Source organism: Molothrus ater, chromosome 7, assembly GCF_012460135.2.
Source record: "Molothrus ater isolate BHLD 08-10-18 breed brown headed cowbird chromosome 7, BPBGC_Mater_1.1, whole genome shotgun sequence".
NCBI classification, from domain to species: Eukaryota; Metazoa; Chordata; class Aves; order Passeriformes; family Icteridae; genus Molothrus; species Molothrus ater.
The window spans coordinates 13,786,852-13,812,534 of record NC_050484.2 but is presented as its reverse complement, the minus strand read 5'-3'; the positions used below and the strand labels follow the sequence as shown (position 1 = coordinate 13,812,534).

The window sequence follows — 25,683 nt, the reverse complement described above, 5'->3', positions numbered from 1 at the left end:
TGAGCAGAACATTTATGATCGTTCCTGAGCTGTTAGATTTAGTGTCCATTGTTAGACTGGCATGTGGAAGTGGAAACTGTTAATAATTCTCCAGTGTCTGAAAGCAAGCTCACACTATTGCCTTGTGTATGTAAGACATGGCTTTTCTGACTGCCTGTGAACTCTGTGCATTTGTAGCTGACTTGAGTGGCTTTGATCTCTTGCTATCTAAAAGCCCCAGTTTGTACAGTCACTGTAGTGTGTGCTGTAGCTCTCAGGCTGGATTCATCCTGTGAAGCATTTCCATGTAGCTGATGCTTGTTTTGTTTTCTGGTGGAGACAAAATAACTGTTTCAGTACTGGGTGCCTCCCACAAATGGAAAATGCTCCAGGGAGAGCTGGGCAGAGCCATGGCTGCTGCTGTGTCCAGGTGCAAGGGGAAACACTTCCTGCTGCAGCGGGGGGGAGCAGCTCCCTGTAGGAGCTGACCCTGTCCCCAGTCTATGTGTGGCTGGCAGGAGCATCAGATGAGCTCCGTGGTGAGTCAAAATGCTGCTCTTACTGCTGAGAGCAGGAGAAAAGGATGCTGCCTTGTGACTCACATGAACACCTGACGTGTGCATTGTGTGGAGAAAAATGATAAACAGTATAAATGCTGAGCTCCTGCCTGGAAATTCCATAACATGGGCACAGAACACATGATCTAAACATTTCTGTTTAATGCTGTGAAGATGATCCAGCTGTGATACTCGAGTATTTTAACATTGTGTGAGAAGTCAAAGCTACAAGTTTGAGGTAGAGACACAGTTCAGGTGAAGAAAAACTATAGGTAGTGGAGGGCTGGAAAGACTGCAGTGATGCTCCAGCACTTGTTCCATTTCTAGCAAGCTCAGCAACTCTGGATACTTCTTCCCTCCTTATTCTTGATTGTATCTTTCCTTGTGTTTCTCTGGCTATGCAGTGGTTTGGGTGAGGCAAAACTTATAATTTGGTTTATGGATCAGATGATTTTCACTGGGGATGTGCCTCCTGGTCTAATTCACTACAGCAGATGGAGTGTGCACTCAGTGTTGGGGACATCTCCTGTGACAGGTACTGCTGATGGAAGTGGATCCTGAGTCTCCATAATACCATGACAATTGCTCAGACCATAATTCACTGAGTTGCTTTGCTTTTTCTTTGTGGCAGCTAAATAGTTTTATTAGGGGTAGTGTTTGCAATTTTGCATGTCAGGGAAGATAATGGAAGTGACTGGAGTTTAAAACAAGCATTCGTTTCTAAAGTTAATTATAACTAGGTCAGGTACTTAGTCTGCCATGTGGCCCTGCATAGACAATGGAATGGGTATGTTAGGTCTAGGAATGAGAGGATCCCTATGCTGGCAGTGTTCAGAAGACTCATCAGTCAAACAGATTTCTTAAATTTATTTTCCATTAAAAAATACAGATCAAACTGATCTAATGGCTGGAAGGATTGCTTTCCTGAGAGTTGTGTGTGGATAGATGTTATGAGCCTGTATTTTTTCATAGGCATGCATAATTTTATGTGTGTGAATGCTAAAGATACTTAAAAACTGAAATGGAGAGATACTCAGAGGTCTGCTTCATGGCATTTAATTTAGGTCAGGGCACTGAAAACACTTGCTATCAGTGCTTGATCATGCTGAACACAATGTTTCTGAGAACTGAAGGGCTTTGAGGACTCTGGTTAATATGCTTAAGTATCCACAGGAAAAAAGTTTTTTGTTATAAAGAACATAGAACATGTTTCTCTTGTTTTTGATATTCTTCACAGAAACAGTATTCCATAGGTTACTGAAATTACTGCAGAGTCTTATCAGTTTGATATTTTTTTCTTTCACTAGAGAATTTTGGTAGGTATGGATGTTGATACAACTTTTTGTCTGCCTTACAGTCTCATGTGAAGCATACTGACTGGTATTTTTGTGTTAGGAAGATCAGGAGTATCAGAACTTAGGCTGCCAAGGATTATGTTTGAATTTTGTTTACTGATAACTTGAAACCATTATCTTATTAGCAGCAATCCCTTTATTTACATAGTTACACACTCAGTGAGCACGGCAGCATTTGCAAGCAATGTAATTTAGTGTCCATGTGGAGTTTAAATAGGGATCTTGTTACATAGGAGCATATGATAAGATACCAAATCTGGAAATATACTTATCAAATTAAAAGATGGATTTCATGCTAAACACTACTTATCATTTCAAGTTACAATTCAACTGCCATTTATTGTTATGTTTCCACAGGGGAACTTAAGATTTTTCTGTAAGTATTCTAGAGTTTTTACTATTGCTGTGGGTCATTGAAGTTTTCAGCTCTTGAAAGTTTTCAGGGTAAACATGATTGTTTTAAAATGCTGTCACTGATTGTTTTTCTTCTTTTGAAATGGATTGACAGTAGTAGGTTCAAGTAGTCATTTTAATTTGAACAGATTCTTCACAGGAAGAAAGTTCAAACTTTAGTTTTGCTGTGCCAAATGTGAGTGGAGTTTGCCTCAGAGATGTTCAGGTTCTGCAAAAAACAGTTGTGATTGGCTAAATACATGAATTAGACACATCAATCAAATGGGGTTTGGTGCTAATAACAGTTCCAAAGTAGTTTAGAGTACTGTTTTGTGAGATCTTTAATGTGTTTTGCATTTGAGAAGTCAGTTCCTTGTTGGTTGGAACTGGGGGTGACTTGAATTTAGCTAGTGGGTTACATCCCTGGAAGGACTAGATCTGAACATGGATTCATATTTGTGCTTCTTTAAGCAGAAAAACCATAGCAGAGGCTCATAATATTTAAAATTACAGGTACTATTCCTTTTGTTCTCAAACACGTAGCCTATTAATGAAAAAACACTGTGTTTGCTGGATTATGCTCAGCTCCTCTGGATATACAGTGTACTAATGGAAATCAGCATTTTCTGCTTCTATAAATAGATTGGCAGCAGCTGCAGAGCCAAACAGGCAAGCTTCTGGTCATTTTTATTATTGCCATTGAGAAGTGGTTTGAATGGCTGTGGAGCGTGGCTGCTGCAGGGGAGTGTGCAGGCTGAGCTGGGGGTGTGAGCAGGGAGAGGGCAGGAAAGTGTATTTACAAGGCAGCATTGTGAGAATAGAGGTGAAGAGCTTGATGTATCTTCATTTGGGAGTCCTTAAGCTGAGTTCAAGCTCTTTTGTGTACAAGACATACTGTTCAGCTGGTTAAAAGTCATCAGTTCTTACATGAGATCTGGGGATAGCGTTTTTCTAACTTCTTTATTGTTAAATATAAGGCAGCATTTATAATTGTGCTCTGTTGGACAATATTCTCATACTGTGCCTTTAGAAGCTGCTAAAATTTTCAGTTCCTTCTTCTGTTGGTCTTGTTTTGTATTCTACATGGGAGAGAAACATGGTGAGAAGGCTCACTCCTGCAGCACTCCTCCTTCCTGCCCTGTCGAGGCAGCTTTTGGATGAACAGCAGCTGCTGCTCTGCTCCTTTCTGGCAGATGAGGAACTGGTACTAGTGCAGCCTGCTAACTGGCCAGCTAAGATACCAGCTAAGACCCATGTTGTTTATGGACACAGGAAGTTGGCAGGAAATAAAAAAATATTGAGTGTCTTTCATCTAAACATTTAATTGAAGTCTTGTGTGTGTTTACATGTGTGGGATTTTTTTCCCCATGAAAGCTAGCAATCTTCTTTTAAGAATCTTACTACAAGGTCTTGGGAAACATAGTGAGCTGTAGGAATTGTTTTCCTGAAATACATGTACGCTTACTTTCTGTGCTTCTCAAAGTCCATATAATACAATGGATGCTAGATTCAGCTTGTGCTGAAAGATGTGAAATGACTTTATATTCCCTCTTAATAACAGCACATTTCTTGGATCTTGATACCCAGCCTATGTGGATAATATAAAAAGCCAAGGAAATAATGAAATGCAGTATAATAATGACAGGTGGGAGTAGAGAAACATTTATTGCTTTAGAAACAGCACCATCAGCCTGTGAGATGGCTAAAGATCACCTGAAAGTGAAGTTCACTGTGTACTGAAGCCTTGAAAACTGGAAAGTTTCGTAGCATCTTAGTTGTATATTTTACCAGTGCTTTAATCTGTATTCTTTGTACTGGATCACATCTTAGTGATATTAACTATTTTTCAAGGAGAAACACAGAGCCCCAGAAATTAGAATTCTTAGCTTATTGTTTTTAATGCTGTTTGAAACGTATGTATGTTTTTAAATTTCTAATGGATATCTTGTCTGTTGATAGCCTAAATACTTTCAGGTACTCTACTACTAGAAAAATGGATCATATTAATTTGTCATAGAAGAAAGTATTCACAATGTGAAAAAGTACAAAACATGTTCAAGAAGAAAACATGGACTTACTCTTTGTAAAAGGATTCCTCTCACATTGTATTCAGCTACCATCTTACAGGAATATAGTTCATTCTCTGTGAATGACTATTTGTAACAGCAATGATTAGGAGATTGAGGATTAAGTGATTAGGAGACATGAGGAATATGGTATTTGGCAGCTCCTTGTAGGCTGTTAGGAGTTATAAATGAAGTAACAAGTTTAGAAAAATGAAACAGTTCTAAACTGTATAAAATCTAGGATAGGTGTCTCAAAGTGCTTTTCAAGTAAATTGCTAAAATATTGAATGAGAAGTTGAACTTTTTCCAAGAAAAATCTGAGTATATTTCTAGAAGAAAAGGAGCTTAATTCTTCTTAGAAAGTGTAGAAATGCTTTAAATACCAAGGTATCTTCTGTGGAAAAATAGCAACTTTTATTTAGAATTAGTTTGACTTGTATAATTCGTTGTCTGTAAAGAGAGGCAAAAAGAGTTCATTCCAAGAATCTTTGTGTGAAAGACTTCATACTAAATAACCCTTTTCTTTGTGTTTTTCAGTCAGCAGATAAGCAGCGAGCCCTGGAAGAAACCAAAGCCTACACAACGCAGTCCTTAGCAAGCGTAGCCTATCTGATCAACACCTTGGCCAACAATGTTCTCCAAATGCTGGATATCCAGGCATCCCAGCTCCGGCGCATGGAATCTTCAATCAACCACATTTCACAAGTGAGACTTGCTTCTTTTGCCTTTGATATTTCATAGCAAGTAAAACTCTGAGCTGACATCTTGTGAGAGAGAAGAATTTAAAACAAAAGGATGCATTTCTTCTCATACTCATTTGGGATTGGGTCTCATCATGTGATTCTATACCAGTGTTAGTGTGAGCATTTTACATACCAGAGCAGGTTAAATGCATTCTCAGCCAGATTATTGTTTGGAGTGGGGATCATTCTGCATAAGCAAAGAGCACAGAATAATTGCTAATGGTAAAGTGAGAATATTATGTTAAGAAATACTAAATGGATGGTGAAAAACAGTACTCATCATCCTTTTACTTTTTCGGTGGCTGTAATACTGGCATCTAATGACAACAGCATAGATGACAAAAATAGTTTGCTCCTGGCTTTTCTTAATCAAATGTACTTTGCAGTGACATGAACAAAAGCCAAAATTCATGTTTCAATTTGTGTATGGCTGCAGAACTCCTGCCATTGTTTGCAGTTTTTCTGAGCAGCAGTAAACTAAGCTACTACAATCAGGAACCCAGCTTCAATCGCCACATTGATAAGAGTTACTGCCAGAATGGGCTGAGAATGAATGATATATAAAAATGGAGATTTACCAGCCACTTGATGGATTAAAAGAGAAATTAAAAGCAATGATACAGCTGGTTCTGGTTTTTGTGTGTTTACTGAATATTTTGTGTCTTAGTTGACCAATACATTTTGGCTACTGGAGTTTCTTGATCTCCATGCAAGAATATAAATTAAAATAAAGAATACTGTGTTATTTAGAAAAACATTTGAAAGTAGGGGCTTTGCAAGGTAGGAAATAAATGGATGGATTGGATCTATTTGAACCAGCAAAATAAGTGAATAATTTTATGCTGGCTAGTGGGCTGAATTGCCTCTGATTGGGTCAGAGGAATCCCAGGGCAAGTACAAAGAAAGAGGTGGGGGAGGATTTTCTTTTGATAGGGCTGTGCTATTAGATTGCTTCAATTGTCTCATGGACCTGCATCAAAAATAAACTGCAAGTTTGATTTCTTCTGCTAGATGCTCCATGTTAATCATTATGTGGACAAGTAAATTAATTTTTTCCCCCAGAAAATGTTATGAATTATCCTGTGTATGCCTGTGTGCTGTATCTGTATGCTCTGTGTGTGTATGTGCTTCCTCACAGGCTAGTGCCAGCTCACATGTGTTCAGCTGTTTGAGAGCCTGATGCAAAAGACAGTATATTTTGCATTTCGTGAATGTGGAAAATTCATTTTGTCAGACAGCTTCTGTGAAGTAGCTTTTGTGGAAAGAGTCATACCATTTTAAATTTTTTCCTCCTGAGAGGTGACATTTATGCAGATTGAGAGCTAGGTCAGATTGTCTTTGACCTTTATACAATACAGCTAGTTATTTAAAATAGAGCACTAAATTAGCAGTACCCCAACACTTAATGAAGATGTATCTGCAAAATTTCATAGGTTGAGCTTGAACAACCCAAAAAAAATCTGTGATTTTTTTTTTTAATTCTGCTGTAAAATTGAAAATCTAGTTTGTCTGGGGGGATTTTTTATGTGGTTTGTTTCAGGTTTTTGAGCCAGCATCTGTATGTAGGATGCTCCCCAAATCTTTATGGAAGAAATAATATCAGAGGGGCAGACAGTATTTAAATTTTGGATATTTCATACATGAAATGTATTGATCCAAGGAACTTTACTAAGTTAATGTGTCTGGAAGTGGCTTTCCCCCATAATACCAATGTTGTAGGTTAGCGTGTTATCTGTCTTAATTTCCAGGGTTATTTTTCTTTAAAAAAATATTTTACGCAGTTTCTCTAGAAAGAAATAATTTCTTTTCAAGAAATTTGGTTATACTTCTAAAATTAGCCTAATCTGCAGAAGGTTTCCTTGGTGTTTATGTTGGGTGTAAAGTTTGGTGAGTTTTTTCTAACAGGACTGAAAATGTGTTGTGGTGTAATACCTCACTGCCAAATTAGGATTTCAGTCAGACTGACTTGAAATGAAGTCAGTAACATAGAACAGAAAACAGGTTGGTAATTACAGATGGTAAATTAATTTTTGCATTAATGCTTTAGTCAGTAGGTCTTGTTATTTAAGTTTAGAAAACAGTATATGCAAATTGTGATATCTTGATGGAATCCCACTTTTAATTCTTGTTTGGGATTCCACATATGCTCCAAAGAAGGGAGCAGAATCATTTGGTGCTTGGTATGAAATTTTTTCCCAAAGTGCTTGTTTTGTACAAGTAGCTCAGACTGGGAGAGGTGTGATTAACTTTGTAAGATAAAATACTGTGATTCTCTGTTCATTGGTAGAATGCCAATTTAAATCCCTTTCTGTGTTTCCTTCCAAATGCCAAGCTAATCAAAGAGCTGAAAAGGAAGCTGATAATAATTTGTGCTTTTTCAAGTTGTGTATAGGTTGTGAATAAGGAAATTGTTACTATTGAAACTATTTTTATGGAAGTGATTAAATCCTATTGGTTTAAAAATTAGAATTACTTTGGTTTGGTCTGAAAGCTGATGAGTCTATTCTTACTTGCCTTCTTGAACCTTGTCGAGAACTAGATGATACACAGTGTTTCATATTTGACTATGAATTTAAATCTTAAATGCAGATCATATGTACAAATATTTATACTTATTAAAAAAAATATCTTGCAGCTTTCAAGTTAGCAGTCACTGTGAAATGCTACTAATGTCCAAATTCTTTAAACTAATCTGGCAGATTTTCAGGTTTAAATATTTGTATGATAAGAAATGTTTTTTTCATGTTTAGCAAGGTCATTTATAAATAACTCTGCTGCTGATTATATAAACAAGCAGGTTATCACCAAGATGAGTAGCAGTGCTGAGTTTTCTGCAGTGGCACTGTGTTGTGGAGAGATGTGCTACATCCTCCCCTTCCAGAACTGCCTGCCACACTCTGGGCTGTGAGAGCAGGCATTGGATAGACTGCAGCCTTGGATTCTCTGCAGGCACAGCTGCTGCTTAGCTGGGCTCCAGCAACATCTGCCAGCTGCTCAGTCTCTGCAGGGCAGTTCACTTGGGCTTCCCACTGAAAAGTCAGTAAGGGTTTCTGACCTTTCTCACTTGTCTTATGCTTGCAAGGCACAAGAATAGCAAAACACTTTAAAAATGGTGATGCAAGGCCAGTTTTGCACAGGGCACGTTACCTGTTTATGGAACAAGTAGTTTTTCAGCATTTTTATAGTATTATGATCTCTTTCTTTTTGTGTATAAATTACATGCAACTTGAGACAATTAATGTCACATTTCCAACATGTCAGTATTAGGCAGTTGCTAATTTTAAAGTAATAATCCAGTTTTCAAGGTAATTTGCAATTAGTTTGAATTGCGTCAAATTAATAAGATTAATCAAAAATAAAAGTCCAGCAATACTAGATTTAAGCAACATTTTCTTCTAAGATTTTTGAAACGGAATTTTAAAAGCCTAGACTACCAGACTAGCATTAATTTATAAATTTAAATTAGAATTGTTTGAGAAGAGGAACAAATTAAGGCTTCTGGGGACTTTTGTCTCTGAAATTTCACTGTAATTCAGACTTTCAGCATGCTTGTGGTTGTGGTTTAACCTCAGCTGGCAACTAAACACCACATGGCTGCTCACTCACTTGCCCCTACCAAGCTATGGGTAGAAAATCAGAAGTGTAAAAGTGAGAAAACTTGTGGGTTGAGATATGTACATATCTCTTTAATGATGATAATAATCAATATAGAAAATTAATATTTAAGAGAGGAATCAAACCCAAGGAGAAAGGCTGCAAATGAAAGCAATTGCTCAGCAGCAGCTGAGAGCTGCCCAGGCAGGCCCCAGGCAGCAGTGCCCAGCCAGGCTCCCCCAGCCCGGGGCTGCAGACCATGAGGCCGTGTGGAGCATTGTCCCCTGGTCAGCAGGGCCAGCTCTCCCAGCTGGGTCCCTTCCCACCTTCTTGTGCACCCCAGGCTACCCAGGGTGGGTGGGATGGGCAGCAGAAAAGGCCTGGACTCTGTGCAGTCTCTGCTCAGCAGTAACTAAAACATCCTGGAGTTATCAGCTCTGTTCACAGCACAAATCCAAAATACTGCCCCATACTGCGAAGAAAAGGAATCCTGTCCCAGCCAAAACTAACTTAAGTTAGTTAAACACTAACTTCATACTTTGGGAAAATTTGTTTATGGGTAGAAGAGAATATTCCTCAAAACTCATGAGTTCAGTGGCTTCTAAGTGAACTTGTAAGTAGTGCTAACTTTCCCAGAAATTATTTCATGGGGTTTTTTCATTTTAATATTTGCAGAGCGTGAGACTGGCTTTTTTGCATTCAGTATGAAAACCTGATGTTTCAAAATGGCCAGAAAATTCCTAACAGAAAAATATGTGGTGGTTCACACTTATTGTTCCCCTTAAGCTCTCCCTTGGCTATTGCAGGGATCTTGGAAAGCATATGAAAAGATGATAGTAATGAGCCTAACCTCTAACTAACTGTCACATGAAAGCTTTTGGAAAAGCTAATGGAGATATGTGAAACAATTTTTTAAAAGCATAATAATGCTGTCAGGTATCCAAAATTTCTTGTTAGAAAACAGGGTTTTAAGTTGTAGAAGGGCACAGTGTATCCTATCTGCTTTTCCTAACAGTTTTCAAGCCAGGTGTTTTGTTAGTCCAGCTCTAACCCCAAAACCTTCTCATTATACTTTCTAAACTGATGAATAAACATTTTGGTGCATTCTCCTGTCTTGATAAGGGATTTATGTTAGTACTGGAGGTAATAATTACCAGTGTGTTGGGGATAAATGTTTTCATTTTCTTTGGTAGCAGGTTAATCTTTGTTACCTCCTCTACTAATGGAATACTGTAGTGTTCCTTTGTGCTATTTTATGGGTCTATTATGATCTCATGACTTCCATAGTCTACTAAACAAGAAAACGAAGTGTTTGGAAAGCTGCCAGCTAACGCTTTTCAATACCATTTTAGGTGTGTGGACCAGAATTAGGTGCAGTTTATATACATTTAGTCATTCTGTAGCTATTCAAGGTAAAAGAGATGTTCTGAATCATAATGCAAGGGAAATCCCACCAGATGAACTTCAAGTTTTAATTAGGTTTTATGCACTTCATTGTTTGTTACTGTAGTCATGCCTCATGATCACCATAGTCCTTAAGGAAGCTGGTTGTACCCGTGGCTCCTATTGAAAACCCACTCTTCATTCATGGAAACAGCTTTGCGCAGCACCAAGTTACCATTGCTACAGTAACATGAGCATTAAATATCTGTACTTGCATTATATTAGTAGATAATTACATCAGAAAGTACTGAAAGAACATATTCAAAGTTGCAGAGTTCTAGTACTTGAAATAGAAAGTGAGAAATCATCTTGCCAACCCTGCACTAATAACTTTCTTTTTGATTTCTGGATTGAAATTAAAGCTCTGAGTGCAATATCCAAGGCATAAAATGGTTTTGAAGGACCAGATTCAGACCCATAAGATTTTGATGTTCCAGTACATCCTGAAGTGCAGCTGCTATTGCAGCTGAAGTTCTCTAACATTCTAGCAAATGGCATCAGGGGCCTGTGAGACAAAGAACATACAAAAGTCATGTCTCTGCAGTTCTCCAGTGACATGGCTAACCACAGATAGTCTGCAGTAGAGATTTAATTCATCAGTGGTGCATCAGTCATGAGACTGTCCTCCCAAGCTCTTGCCATCACATATCTTCAGCTTCTTAGGGCAGTATGTGCCCTCTGACTGGTGAGGTGAGGAGTCAGTGGACCATCTTTTCCAGAATGTGTGCTCCTGTTCCCTCTGCTGCAAAAGCAAGGGTCTAGCACAGAGAAGGGATAAAAGCCTGAGATGGAAGATGAAATCTGACATCTTACCCTGATGCAGAATGGTGTACTTTAGGTACTCTGGCCTGGAAAATGTTGTTGTGCTCTGTTTGCATTTGTGCTTGTACCACAAATATAGCACTGTAAGAGCTCAGCTGCACTGCTCTGTTGGGGATTGGTGTATAGTCCTGGTCATCTTGGGGAGCTTCAGAAAGGACCTTAGCAAATTCATTGGAGAGTGGTTTAGTTGTTAAGTAGCTGCAGAAATACATGTGTTTCTGTAACACTTGTTTTGAATTCCTGCAGAATTATGTATTGGCCAAACCTGGGTGGGTTTTTGTGCAGGTGTCCCAGGCAGTTTAACTACCCCTATTAAATTCATTGTGCAACAAACTCGAGCTTTCCAAAGAGAGATTTGCCAATACATTTTCACCTTAAAATCTATTTTTCTGTAGCTTTATTTTAAGAAATAGCTATGCACCTTTAGTGGAAACCTTACAGTTCTAGGCAGGTGGAACTAGAGTGGCAGAATGGACATGGCAAAGCTGTAGTCGGTGCCTAATTTTAGGAAAGGTACAAAATCTTGAAAATATGTTGCTGGGAAATAATGGGCAATCTTGATGATAGTATTGTAAGTTCACATATAATGCCCCATGTATTTGTGGAAATCCTTCCATGGAAATAATGCAAAGAAATAACTTCTTGAAGTAGTTTGGGGGTTGGTTGGGGTTTCTAAAATATTTTTTTGGTCATTTTAAAGGTTATGATGATTGTTCAAGGTAGCACACAGGTTCCATTAGCTTGTTTTGGTATCACTAGCACAAACAGCAGGGTAAAAGAGTCTAGCTAACCCCACTGCCCACAGAAAAATAAATAGACAAAAATGTGTGTTATGGAAGTGAGTTCTCATTTGTACCTGTTCCCCAGTTACTACAAAGCCTGATTCAAAACTGTGAAAAGTGTTTCTGGTGCCATTCAAGATCACTGAAGTGGTAACAAGACATCTCTGACTGTTTGGTGGTGATTCTGGCTGTTTTTGCTTTTGTTTTTTTATCCTGTAGCTAAAACTTTTGTTCACAGTTTAGCATATTTCCTATAGTGAAAGCTGTTTTGTGAACAAGCAATTATTTTTGGTTTAAATAAGGCAAGGAACTCCATGGCCCATGATTTAAGAGATTATAATTTCCTGGAAGAGATAAGTGGACTTTTTGGTAGCATTTTCTTACTCTTGTTACCTAACAAGATTCACATACATGTTTTTAAGCAGTGAATTTTCAGCAGGAGTTTGGCTTACACCAAAGATTCTCCTGGGGTACTGATTTTAGTATATAAAGTTGGCCCTGGGTGTCCAAAGGGAAGGCAGTGGGCTTAACCTCTGGCTTTATTGTGGATACATTAGTATGGAATGTATTTTAAAATTTAATCATTGCTTTGTGATGAGTTGTAATGACCAAGATACTTTCTTGATTTGTCTAAGTGAAAGTTTATTCTATCATAGGATTTACCAGTCCTAATTTAGCAAACTTTTGCAGTGCAACAAAACCTGCTCGTGATTTGTTTTACAGGTCTTAAAATTAAGGTTTGGGAAGGCATCCTTACACTTCATCTAGTTGAAGTCTATGCCAAAGACAAGCTTAGAGACCAGTTGTAAAATAAAAAAGGATAAGTGAAGGAGTCTTACAAAACAGTGTCAGTAAATTGATGCAAGCCACTAAGAATGGAAAGGAGATCAATTTTTTGAAACTGAAAGAGCAAGGGTAACAGAAAACCCAAAGAACCCCCAGCTGTTAGCGTGGCTTTAGAGGTGGTAAATTCAGCAGTAAGGTGAAGAAAGATGTTGTAATCAAGTATATGTAGTGATATGTTTAGTACAGTATAGAGATTTTCAAAGCGTTAGAACTGATTTAATTTTTTTTGATACTGACTCTGTATTCCAATGCATACCACTGTTAGTAAATACACTGCGTCTTTTGTAGACGGTGGACATTCACAAAGAGAAAGTTGCTAGAAGAGAAATTGGTATCTTGACTACAAACAAAAACACCTCAAGAACTCACAAAATCATTGCACCAGCTAACTTGGAGCGACCAGTTCGCTACATCAGGAAACCTATTGATTATACAATTCTAGATGATATTGGACATGGAGTGAAGGTAGGTGATATTGTTAAAACAGCCAAACTGCAAATTCATTGTCTTTGTATATTTTCAAAATAACCTGATGCTTTTCATGGTAATATACCAGTTTCTCCTTGCCTGGACAATGTGTCTATAAACATGAGAGGAGTCCTGTCCGATTTCCAGTTGTCCCTTCCCCTTCTCTTGTCCCACTGTTTCTAAATGTTGCAAACTCACTGAATCTGATTTCTGATTGGGACTGTGAGTCCCACCCTCAAAAATGCTTCTGAATATCAACTTGTGTGATGCTGCTATTATTGTTTGGGTCAGTTGCCAGGGATATACATGGGGACTGAAGGGCTATTGACCATCACTTTTCTGCTGAATTAGCACCACAGAGTGTGATCCAGCTGTAATTGCCCCTGGTTTACTTTGACGCTCACATAAAGGAAGGGTTTGCATGAGAAATGTTATGGCCTCCCCTTTCTTCTTTCTGCCAGGCTCAGTTATACACAAACCCACTGATGTGCTTTGTTAAAGGGAGTGCTCTAGAACTTTTGTGCCATGTGGGGTTTTGAGATGGGAGTGTTACTGCCAAGTTTAAAGCCAGCTGGTTTTCCCTTTCAAGATAAGGAAAAAAGAAGGAATTTCAGGGCAGAGGTCAGACTGAGGCACAACTTGTGGCTGTTAGATCAATGTACACAGCAGCAGTAATATCATGTTTGAGGTTAGATATATGTTTTTAAAAGCACATCCTGAATATAAGCACAGTCTTAGCAAGTGTGAGCTCATTGTTAACTTGTGCTGCCAGGAAAACAAGTACAGAAATGAGAAAATGACAGTATTAAAGTTCCAGGAAATGAAAGGTAAATAGCACAAAATGACATCATTTTTACAAGGCAAACTAACAAATCTGTAAACCTGCTAAGTAGCAGTAAGGTAAGATGCTTCTTCCAGTCAAAGTACACCAGGATTTCTTTTGCTTGTCGTGTAACTGGGTATCTCTGTTGACCTATTTGCTTTGTCTGCTTGAATGGCCATTTGAATAGCAATAGGTTGTTTAACCTAACTCTTTAAAATTCAAATTCTGAGCAATTTGATTTAAGTATCTTTCCCAAGCAATTTTACTTAAGGTCTCTTCAACATCCTGTTTGTTAATTGGAAAGTCTCCTTCCTCCCATTTCTTACCCAAAGAATCAACCTCTGAATAGATTTTTAAAAAGACAAATAAAAAAACATACCTAACTTTAATAACTACAGTTTTGACCAGGAAATTATTACCAGTTGTGTGTTAAAATCTGTTAGCAATTTTGAATTTATGCAGGTCACCAGATCTCCTTGTGGATATGGATGGAGCATATTAACCTTGTAGGATTGCTGTTGCTAATATTTTAATCATCACTTTTTGTTTTAGGGAGATCATTTTAGAACTCATTAAAGAATAGTTTTTAATTGCTCTGCATCACAATCTTATTTAGCACTGGCTCTAAATCATTATAATTGGTATCCCACTTACCTCAATGTAGCAGTCATACTAAGATGCAGTGAATTATGTTCTTCTAAAAGAACATAGTTCATCAAATGGATGATGACTTGAGTGTGTTTTACATCCATTTGTTATGCTTGTGATAGACTTAAATTATATTTACCATGTACTATGTTTGTCTAGAAAATGAAGAAATATTGTGTACTTGTGAAACAATAATCAGAGAACTTGAAGTCATGCTATCTTAAGATTGTAAATATGTTCCAATTAAGTTAATCCTGTGTTTAGGACAGAAGAAGGAACAGCTTTCTTGCTGATGGGGGAGAGGTGGCCAGTTGTGCTTATGAACCTGTTTTTGTTCTGCTTGAGAAACTCCAGATTAGTTTATTAGATCTCTGGCTTTAGAACAGAGAGAAAAAAATGAAGTATGTAGAAGCTTTAAATTTGTGTATATATAGCTCTTTATTGTTTGAGCTGTGATACTTTTCCCTTCAAGTGAACATTCAGAAGGAGTTGTTGCATAAACAGTGTTGAAGTTCCAGTTAGCATCAGGGTTCCTCAGTCTGCATTCTTTGTCCTTTTTCTGCTGAAGGGCTTCTGCTCCAGTACTTGGACCTGGAATTATGTATTTTCAGGCCAGGCAAAATGCTGATGCAGCAGACATTCATTGCAACCCCTGAGAAAGATGACAAGCTGAACAGAATAATGCAGGCATAAAAGGGAGGATTCTTGGCTGAGAAATTCAGTATGCTGTGCAGAGAGAAGTGGTACAGGCCCTTAAGCATCTTCTTCCATTCAGAAATTCGAAGCATAGTGGAGACAATGTTCAGGGAGGGTTGCTCTATAGTATGGTTTCTAAATAGATGTGAGAGAAGTCAAGTGCCTCTGTATCATCCCAGCAGTCCCTCATCTTCCCTCCCTGAAGCTGCAATGCTGCAAAAATCTAAAGAATCTTTTGTGTGAAAGAGACTTGCTTACAATTTTTTCAAATGTTTCCCAAGTTACAAAGTCTTCCAACCAAAGAGTTCTTTAGTCAAGAGAATAGAAAAAAAAACAAGTGCTCCCTTCAGAGAGAGAGGTGTGTATTTAGGCATTGCAGTTATCAGGCAGTGCTGCTGAGGTCTCTGCAGAGAGACCTTCCAGTGTGACTGACCTCTGTGGCCAGTGCAGGGGGACCTGGTTTTCCAGTAGAGCTGGACAAGGCAGAGACCATAGTGGTTAATTGATCCACAGAACTTTAAACTCTAAGACAGGAGATTTTTCTTGTAAATCAGATTATGTTTCATTTTAGTAGAGCAGAGTCTCTCCTAAATTGATGGAACAAATCAGTTACTCTGGATGCTCTACTATTTATCCAAATATTTAAATAATTATTTATTTGAATATTTAAATATTTATCTGAATATTTGCTGTTCAGTGCTGCAGAAAGTGTAACAAACTTAATGATACATTTAGATGAATTGAACTAAAACCAGATCATTCAAAGAGAAAGACAAGTAATTTTAAAAGAAATTACTATGGAGAAAGATGTACGATATTGTGCCAGTAAGATGCAGAATTTAGTGTCAAAAAGCTAGCACTCAGGCTTTAAAGTAAGATTTTAATCTGTTGATTAATGTCTTAATTTATACTAGGAAATGTGGATATGTGGTACAGTATCCATAAAGAGTGCTGTACTTCTTACAAGACTGAATGATTTGCTCTTGATCTTTGTTCAAGAGAGATCTCATGGCATCACGTTAACTAACAGCATTCTCTATAAAAGAACATGCATTAGCTTAATATGCCAGAAGCTTCCATTTCAGCTACTTGTAAATGTGCTAATGCATGTAAACAATTTAAATGAGCTCAGACTCATTGATAAGGCTCAAATAAGGCTTTGACAGCTCAAATAAATTAACCTCTGAAGTTAATCCATCTAGATCTCATGATACATTTTGAAAGAAGCTGCCTTTTTGTTAGCGCTGTAAGAACTTGAGTAAACAGTGTACAAGCATTTGAATGCTAATTTTAAAGTGGTCAATGTATATTAAAATTTTCAGCTTGAAGATCTTTTGTTCATGACATTCTGCTTTAACCACTCTTTCTATGATCTACTGATACATTATTTTGTTAATGCTGAATGCTTAACTTTTTTCTTTCTTTTTCCTTTCTCTTCATATCCTGAAGTTCCAACTAACCTTTCAATGCTTTTTTTCCTTACCTCTTTTATTTGCTCCATTTATGCATTAAGTGGTTGCTTAGATTTAAGGTAAGAAACCCCAGGGCTGGATTTCCATTCCTCTTCTGAGATTATTACACACGGGGAGATGATTGACATCAATGCTAGAGATTATTTAAAACAACACCCGCTCTGCCTTCTGTGTCACAGAACTTCTGTTGGGTAACTCATTGTGGATAAGCATTTTGTGATATAAATTGCTGTGTATATAAATGGAAGTTAACACAGTTAATTTTAAAAGCTTTGTGGTAAAGTATTAGCTGCCCTCAGCATATCTAGCAGATCATTTATGAGGGAGGGATGTTGTCCTAGCCTTGAGTAGACAAAAATATACACAGACTAGATAGCAGCTGAATATGAGCCTCCCCCTGTGTAATATTCTTTTTATCCTATATGCGGTGTAAGCTACAGTTTGATTGGGATTCATGTTTCAGTGTGAGATTGCTCAGATAATGGGCTCCAAAGGTGTGTAACAAATTCAAATCTGTATATTATTTTTTAAAGTTGCAGTATTCTTATTTTTTTTTCAGAAACTGATAGCAGTGCTTAAATACTCAGAGGTAATCATCTATAGAAACTTCCAGAAATGTCATAATTGTGTAAAATACTCAATAACTGTTAAGCAGCAAGATAAGTGATTTATTTAGTTGAATATTAAATGAATAGTGCATCAAAGAACTCAGGCTGAAGTATGTCAAATTCTTTAAATGTTAGTAGTCTTAGTGGCTGCAGAAGCAGCAATAAAAAGCATCAAATCAATTAGACAAGCAGTTAAATCAGGTTACATGATATTATGGTGGAGTTCATAGTACATTAATTAATAGATAGGTTATAGCCTTTATTGAATATGATGATATCCTCCTCCTCCTGAAGTGCAGCTGGTTTAGGGGGAGAGGGACTGGAAGATTTTTAGTAGCAGGTGCCATCATTGTAATGAGGGAAGTGTATTTTAGAACATAGAATGCCAATATATAGAATGAGTATATTAATTAAAGGAAGTTCCAAGTTGACGTGAAATATTTTAAAGTATTTTCTATGCTTGGAAAAAGCTAAAAGAAAATCCTGCAAATTCCTGAGATTGCCTATAAAACCAAGTATTTCTGTAGATATCTCCATGATGCCCCTGTGAAGAGGGCAGAGGGTACTTTTAGTCAGGTATTTAAGTATATGTAGCATCTCTAATAACAATGGAAAACTTGTCATTTATGAGAGAATTCCCACATGTAATTTGAAATTTATTTTTACAAAGGTGTGTGAGGTGTACAGTATTTCAACTCACTAGTGTTTGCATACTTTATTGAGAATGGCAAAATATGTCTCCTCCCTGTTTTTTACTGTCTGTTTATATAACATGGGTACTTTTGATGCTGAATATGTCTTATTCTGGACACACTTAATATTGGATGATGGTTTTCTCAGTGTTCTTTAAAACCAATTTTCAAACTCAATTTTCTTTGTTGCTCTCTGCAGTTGCAGTTTATAAACAAGTAATGACTATCCTAAGAAAAGTTTTAACATTGTGTAATTATAGATTGTATGTGAACTGACATATCTGTGCATTATCTGCAGTGGCAATAAGAGTTTTGTACGGCTTTTCAGAGTAAATATTTTTTTCTGTTTATAGGTTTGGAATGAAAACATTTTTTGTTATAACACCATTTCTTTATTTACTAAAGTGAACCCAGTCAGAAATTTGACTTGAGGAATCAAACATGTCAGTCAGCTTCTCATTGGCAAAACATGAGTTTGAAAGAGAAAACAAAAAAGGCAAAAAGCTGTGCATCATCTCTCAGTAGACCTGAGTTATTCTTTGTCTCACTGTAGTTTCTGTGCATCAAGCAGAAAGAAGAGTGAAAAGCAGTTCTGTGGGACTGGTTATTTTACTTCACTTAAAAGTGATTGGATATGAAGTTTTTGGCCTGCATTTCTTTTTTGTGATTGCAAAAAACCCTTAGCCTTACCTAACAGCTATAGTTTTAAACTGACGGACTGTAGCATTGGATTTGTGTCTGAGTTACTTAAGTTTTAAACAGATTTTGAAGAAAATTTCAGTTACAAGGCAGAGGAAAATCTATTGAAAATGACATTGTTTAAGCCTTTTTGTATTCACCAGACTTGGTTCTTCAATTAATTTGCATGGGTGGATGTGGGAACAACAAGTAAGCTCACTTGCTTGAAGCTTCTACTTGTGGTTATTTGCCAAACAGGGCTGAAATTTATACATTTCACTTCCCTATAAACTGGTTAATGAGCTGACAAGCAAATGGTTTGATTAGACATGCACAGTAAGTATTTGAGTGGCTGAACACAGCCTGAAAATAAATTTACTTTGAGGTGGCAGATGATGGGCCAAAAATCTATTCATCATCTCTGCAGCATTAACAAGATGAAGCAAGGCATGGAAGGGAGTTTTCATTCAGCCTTGGGGTGTTTTTTCCCATAATTGGATACCAAATTGCTCAAGAAGGTTGAGAAACTGCCTGAAGGTTCTGAATATAATCCGTGAAACATCACTGATGGGACACTTTTTCTTACTAGGTTTGGGGAAAAAAATTATTCTTTTGACATCCTGAAAGTTCTAGAAAATACAGTTTGAATTTAAAGCACCGCTTAAAAATTTGTGACTTTGTCCAGCTTTAGAAGTAGCTCCTCCTGAGGTTTGATTGTGTTCAATAGCTGGTATTCAGGATTTTGGGGGGAAAAACAGCCAACCAACCAAGCAACCAAAAAAAAACCCAACCCCCCCAAAAAGCCCAGCTTGCTTGCTTTCTTGCAGGTAAGTGCCTCACATCTGTATAGATACAGGACATTAATGCAAATAGTTTTGCAGTCTCTTGACCAACTCCCATATCTCACCAGCTATAAATTTCTGTAATTCCTGTTTTGTTTTGGTTTGGTTTTTTTTATTTTTTTATTTTTTTGCTTGTGAAAATATTCCCAAGAATTAAACTGAATGAACGGCATAATTTAGCAGCTTTAGCTGATTTATTTATTTCAGTACAAATTCTTTATACAGTGGAGTGCTAAAGAAATTCAATATGTTAAATGCCGATAAAAATGTAAGTATGAAGGAAACTCAGTCATATGTAGGACCATAAGATGGTGTTTTGATCATTGCAATCTATGAAGAACTAGTTGCCAAAAATAGAAATTGGCCAATTAAGTCTTAATTATTTTAAAAATTAAAAAATTAAACTTAAGAGGGTAGCTTTTCTGTAAGTACTAGAGAGTACTACTACTAGAGAGTACTCTAGTCGGTGCCATATTGTGTCTTGAAGTCATCAGATGGTGCCTTTCTAAAACTGTAGCTCAATAATAGAAAACAGTGGATGAAGTACTATTGCACCCTTTTGGAACAGAATGGTCCATAGGGATCCATTTTTTACAGTTCATTGTATAGCTGTTACTGTGGGGCTGGATCCCAATGCATTTTCTAGCATGTCTTACTCACCAAGGATCTGCTTTTTAGGTAGTTTGTGTAGTTTCTTCCTCAGCAAAACTTCCAATTCCAGCTCCAGTGCTGACAAAGTTACAGCTTTGGTAGAAGATATTTTTCTGTGGTGCATGTGCTTGTTAATTCAGCTATAAAAAGCTTCTGCAAGGTATCCAGTTAAAGAAAAAAAAAACAGCCAAGATCTCTTGGTGTTCCACGACTTCTGTTGGAAATTTTGGTGTGGTTTTTTTTTCTGTGAGAGAGGAAAAAAGTCATTTGAAAAATCCCTGCATGCATTAGGCACAGACCCTGTGCCCTATTGTCTGTTTACAGGGTTGTCTTCCTGCTTTTACATCAGTCATCTGTGGTTTTATCCTGAGCTTTGTGCCCAATTCATTACTGCCTCTTTTTTTTTTTTTTCTATTCTAAACACAGTGGTTGGCTGGTTAACTGTGCAGTTGTGAGCAAAGGCACAGACAGATACTCCTTTATCTTTCTGGTTGCAGGCTCTCTTTTGCTATGCATTTTCTTAAATTGATTTCCAAGACTTAAGCGAGAAATCAGCCCCAGCCTCTGGGGCTGAAACAAACCACCATCAGACAGATGCATTCCTCTGCTTTCACCCTCTCATTAAATCAGCTGCATCTGGGTACTTCCAGCTGTGCAGGACCAGGGGAAATGATATCAGAAACAGTGCAAGTTCTGGCAAATACCAGCTTACTCCAGAAAAATGATTTTTTAAACTTGACAGCAAATGTAAATGTGACCTTGAGTTCTGGTTGTTGCTTCAGATTTTACATGTTTGTAAGAGGGATGTGTGTGGGTGAGGATTTGTGTATGGAAACTGTATTTACAACCATATGTGCAAAATAGAAAAGGCGATACAATAAAGTTTGGAAGAGAGGGGGCATTAATGGTCTTCCTTCCCCTCAGTAGAAATTATTATAGAAGGAGACAGCTGTATATATTGCAGTGCTTTAATCTCAATTGCAGTTGATGCAGTTTCAGATTTTTTTAGCATCTTGCATGCTTTTATTTCCAAGGATCTGTCCATTTTGATCAGAAGTGTTGAAATAATTGTATCTTTTTAATTTCTCTTCTGTGATTATTTGGCAGTAAGTCAAAGGGGAAGTAGCACAGGATTGTTTAACTTAGAGTAGCTGATCTTAAAGTCACCAGTCCTGTCAGATTTGAAGACAACCTTGTAAATTCTAATTACTTGCTCTCTGAACAGTTCAATTTCAATGTTGAAAAGTCATTTCCAATACCCTGAAACTAAACCTACTGTCAGTAAATCTCCTTATCTTTTAGGTTGGGTTTTTTTAAAGATGGTTTCTTTTTGCTAAGTTCCTGGGCTAAAAATGGGTCATTTTTTGTTTGGCCACATTTTCTAAAGCTTTTGTCCCATCCTTTTCAAGGATCTGTGTATTTGCAGCGTTAATGGAAATATCAAGCAGTCACTGAGCTCTGTGTTGGTGAGGCGAGTGTTAGCTCCACTTCTGGCTGTACCCAGTGTGATGTTCCAGCATCCTCCGCCTCAGCCATCCTGTCTTTTCATGTAGCCATAGCCCTGGGATGCCTAGAAGTTCGTTTTTGTTCTTGCAATCATTGTATAAAAAATAATAGCATTATTTGTATGAAATATATGTAATTTTATATTAACTGTAAAGTGATAGCCAGTGGTTACATCATCTTGTCAGAAACAATAGTGTAGCCAATTAAATCCCCTAAATGGAGTATTCAAGGGCACACAGATTGGTCTGTCATCTAACGACATCCAAAAGCAGAGGCTGAGTGGGCTCTTTGAAATACAGCAAGTGACAATTCAGTGAGCATTTAATTAAAGTGGATTTTGTTTGTTTGTGGGTTTTTTTTTTTTGAAAACTCAAATAGGCAGGTGAGTGAAACAGGCATGTTTAATGAAAGAGGAAATACAGGGGGTGCTGCAACTTTAAAAAAAAATTCAGATTTTGCTATTTCTTAAATGTTCCGTGTATAGAATAAAATATATTTCATTTTACACTTTCCCTTTTCCCTTTAAGTAGTTGTAGTTCAGTGCTTACCTCATCCCTCACTTGAATTAACTTTAGATTTCTTGTTGCTTAGAGTTGGCTTAAAGGACTTTATAATGCTGTGCAACATAATTTTGTCTTAAATTGACATTACAGAGTACTCTTGCACAACTAAATCCAGACATCTGTTTTTGAATCTGATAAAATACCTCTTCCAGTGCTTGGGTTTTCTTTTCCTCCCTGCGGATTGAAAATGTGATAGCACTGGGATTATTTAGAGACAGGGAATCAAGTTTCAGTGGATTAGAATACTGAACATATTACTCTTTATTCTGTTGTCAGTATTTATCAATTCACAAATCTAAACATTGCAAAGGTTTTAAGTGAGTTAGAGTCAAATTTTGAAGGAGTAATCTGCCTTCAATGATGTTTGCAAACACTCCTGAGTGCCTTGATCATGGTTTCATTTTTCTGTGGGAGATGGGGGCAGTAGCCAGGACTCACATTTTAGAAAGAAGAAATGCTGTGAGATAGAGCATGACAGGAAGAGCTGAGAGAGGGATGTAAGCACACTTGTTTAGGTTTGCTGAGTATCTCTGTGCCTAAGCAATGGCTCAGGCAGTTGTAAATCTGAGCTGTTTTGTAAGCAGACCGTATACTGATTCCTGTAAGCATGTGTGCATTGAGGGGATTTTGCTTGGCTGGCAGAATACAGGGAAGCAAAATGCACATTGCTAACAATTGTTTACAGTTCCTAGATTAATCAATCAGTCAGGAATGCAAATGAGTTTTTGAAAGAAGTTAGAGTAAATTATTTTATGCAAAATTTACTTCATTAGTATTTTAACCTGACAGAGGGGAAGTGGACAACCGCAGTTATATCACATCACTGCTAAATACTTTTCTCCCTATCCATTTATTTATTAACTCTGAGATGAAATTGCTACAGATTTAATGGGGGGGGGGAAAAATATGCCTTTGTATTTTTCTCAAAATAGCTTTCTCTGTATGTTTATATGTATGTAACTAATATTTAAAGTAAATATCTTTAAAAGTTTTTATAATCTGTGAAAACATTAAAACATTAATGGATGATTTATAGATTACTTTGACTTCTCCATATCTGTATAAATCACATTAGATTGTGGCCTATTAGATAAGCCTTAGTATTTTTAAACAGTATTCAAAAATATTTGTGCAAATTTACCATTCAGTAGTGCCATGTGAAATAACTGCCTTTTTCTCAAAAGATGACTGGGAGGTTCAGCCAAGTTAGGTGCAGTATCTGTATTCTCAGAGTTAACATTTATGTGATAGCCTGAAGGCAAATTCACTTTTTTGTACAATTTCTAAAAACTATGTAATAAAGAGTCCTTTGAGCACAACTCTTGACTTCTAGCAGAGTGGAAATTGCATATAAAACGCATGGCCTCTCAAGTTTTTTTGTTTGTTTAAACCTTCCCTTCCTTAGAGTTAATTGCTAAAGGCATCTCCGTGTCTGTCCCCTCGACCCTGAGCTCAGTGAAGGCCGTTTTTGTCCCCGTTCTTTCATGCAGGTCAGCACCCAGAACATGAAGATGGGTGGGCTGCCTCGCACAACACCACCCACCCAGAAGCCACCAAGTCCACCCATGTCAGGAAAAGGAACTATTGGGTAAGTGCAGTTACTGAGTGGGTGAACAAAAGGGAAAAGAGGGAAGATTCTTTCTTTTTCTGTAGTGGGAGAGATTTCATGGTTTTATTTTAAGCGTTCACAAAGGTCAAGAGGTGTTATATCTGCATCCTCTTATACTGATTGTGTCTTTGTGTGTTAGTGTGCTGCTGCCAGAAGACAGTGGGCATCATCAGCCTTTCCCAACAGGAACCTTTTTCTCAGTGCAGAACACTGAAAATTACATACTGTAGAGTAAAATGTCCTTAGCTGTGGTTTTCACAGGTGGTGCTAAACAACTGAGAAATGGGTGCATGGCACTGTTCGTTATTTGTGATGTGTTTGATGAAAGTAATTTCATGCGAAGTTTATGAACCTGATTTTATAAACCTGAAGTTTATAACCTGATGTGTTATAATGAGTATATAATATATAATGAATGCTGTTTACTGGTGTGTTTTAATGTATATACATACAGAACATGGTGCTTTATTTTAATGGAAGATAATGGCTTACCTTTAAAACAAGAATGGGATGTGGAACACAGAGTTTACTGATAGGAAGACTGAAGTACCCGAAGAACATCCTTAATTCTTTTTTTCCCCTCATCCTACAAAATAAGTGCTGCAAAGTTATAGATGAAGCCCATTTTTTAAGCTCACGTTCCCGATTAGTGTGTAGCTGTGTTTCAGAGAGTGAGAAGTGTGTGGTTCTGTGTATTCCCCTAACTGGCTTGTGGCTGTGCTTGTGCCGTGCAGGCGGCACTCCCCGTACCGCACGCTGGAGCCGGTGCGGCCCCCGGTGGTGCCCAACGATTACGTGCCGAGCCCGACGCGCACCATGGCCCCGGCCCAGCAGAGCCCCGTCAGAACGGCCTCGGTCAACCAGCGCAACCGCACCTACAGGTACCGGCCTGGCCTCTTCCTGCTCGGGGGCAGAACTGCTGTGCCCAGCTGCGAGCCCACCTGCGCCTCCCTCTGCCGGCAGCCTCCCTCGTTCACCCCGTGCACCGGCAGTCTCAGTGGCGTGATGAGAATGAGCACTAATCAAACCGGAACAGGGAATCGTGTTACGATTATTCACTTAATCCCCTGTTCACCTCCGTTTTAGTGATCTCACTTAGAGTACTTAATGAATTGCGAAGGTCGTGAAGTCTTTCAAGGAGGTAGATCATGATACTACTTTACTAAACTGGGGGAAGACTTTGTACACAGCTTGCTTTCTACATGTTGAAGGGCTGCTTAGATGCTTATACTTGACATTTTGAACAGTCTTTGATGTTTATAGATTGAATAGCTGAAATAGTGTTTTTGGGATATTGGCATAGTGTTTTGGGGATATTGATAACTTCAAACACAGAATAAAGCTAAACTGCATTACCAGGGGCTCTGCAGAAGACTATTTTTTTTCTAGGAAACTAAGATAATTTCATGATGTGATTAGAGCTAAATACTTTCCTTGAAATCTTTACTTTTAAAACATAATAAGTTCTTGAGGATGGCTAAACAAGTGGACTTAAAAAGATAAGAAATCTGAATTTTACTATCTTACAACTTTTAGGCTTTAGTAGTCTCATATGAAAGCATACAAATCACAGTCTAAGCACTCATAAGTTTTAAAGTTATAGGAAAAAGGTCTTTATTTCCTCTGTAAGGGCTTAACAATCCTGGCATGATGTGCTTTGAACAAGGTTCTGGAAGTGTTTAATTTTTGGCCAAGTTCAGTAAGGCTAACTTACTGAAAAAATCCCTCTTGTGCTGTAGTCGAAGTCGAGAGTTTCAGGAAAGCCTAGCTTTGTAGAGATTTATATTATCCTTGTTGCTTTTTTCTTGTTCCCTGTTACTTCTCTGATTTGGTAAGATGCTCTGTGA

At 37.7% G+C, this 25,683-nt stretch overlaps 1 protein-coding gene across 18 annotated transcripts in view; it reads left to right on the top strand.

Moving 5' to 3' along the window:
- The window catches only part of ABI2 (abl interactor 2), a 64,881-nt gene that overhangs the window by 20,680 nt on the left and 18,518 nt on the right, over positions 1 to 25,683 (top strand). For 7 of the 18 annotated variants that reach the window (XM_054515464.1, XM_036386902.2, XM_036386898.2 and 4 more), the window contains exons 2-6: positions 4,888 to 5,055; positions 12,869 to 13,045; positions 16,729 to 16,746; positions 23,718 to 23,815; positions 24,571 to 24,717. In XM_054515464.1, the coding sequence (XP_054371439.1) occupies positions 4,888 to 5,055; positions 12,869 to 13,045; positions 16,729 to 16,746; positions 23,718 to 23,815; positions 24,571 to 24,717 (608 nt within the window). The remainder of the gene's footprint in view (positions 1 to 4,887; positions 5,056 to 12,868; positions 13,046 to 16,728; positions 16,747 to 23,717; positions 23,816 to 24,570; positions 24,718 to 25,683) is intronic. The other 11 variants (XM_054515468.1, XM_036386905.2, XM_054515467.1 and 8 more) reach the window with 2 other exon arrangements.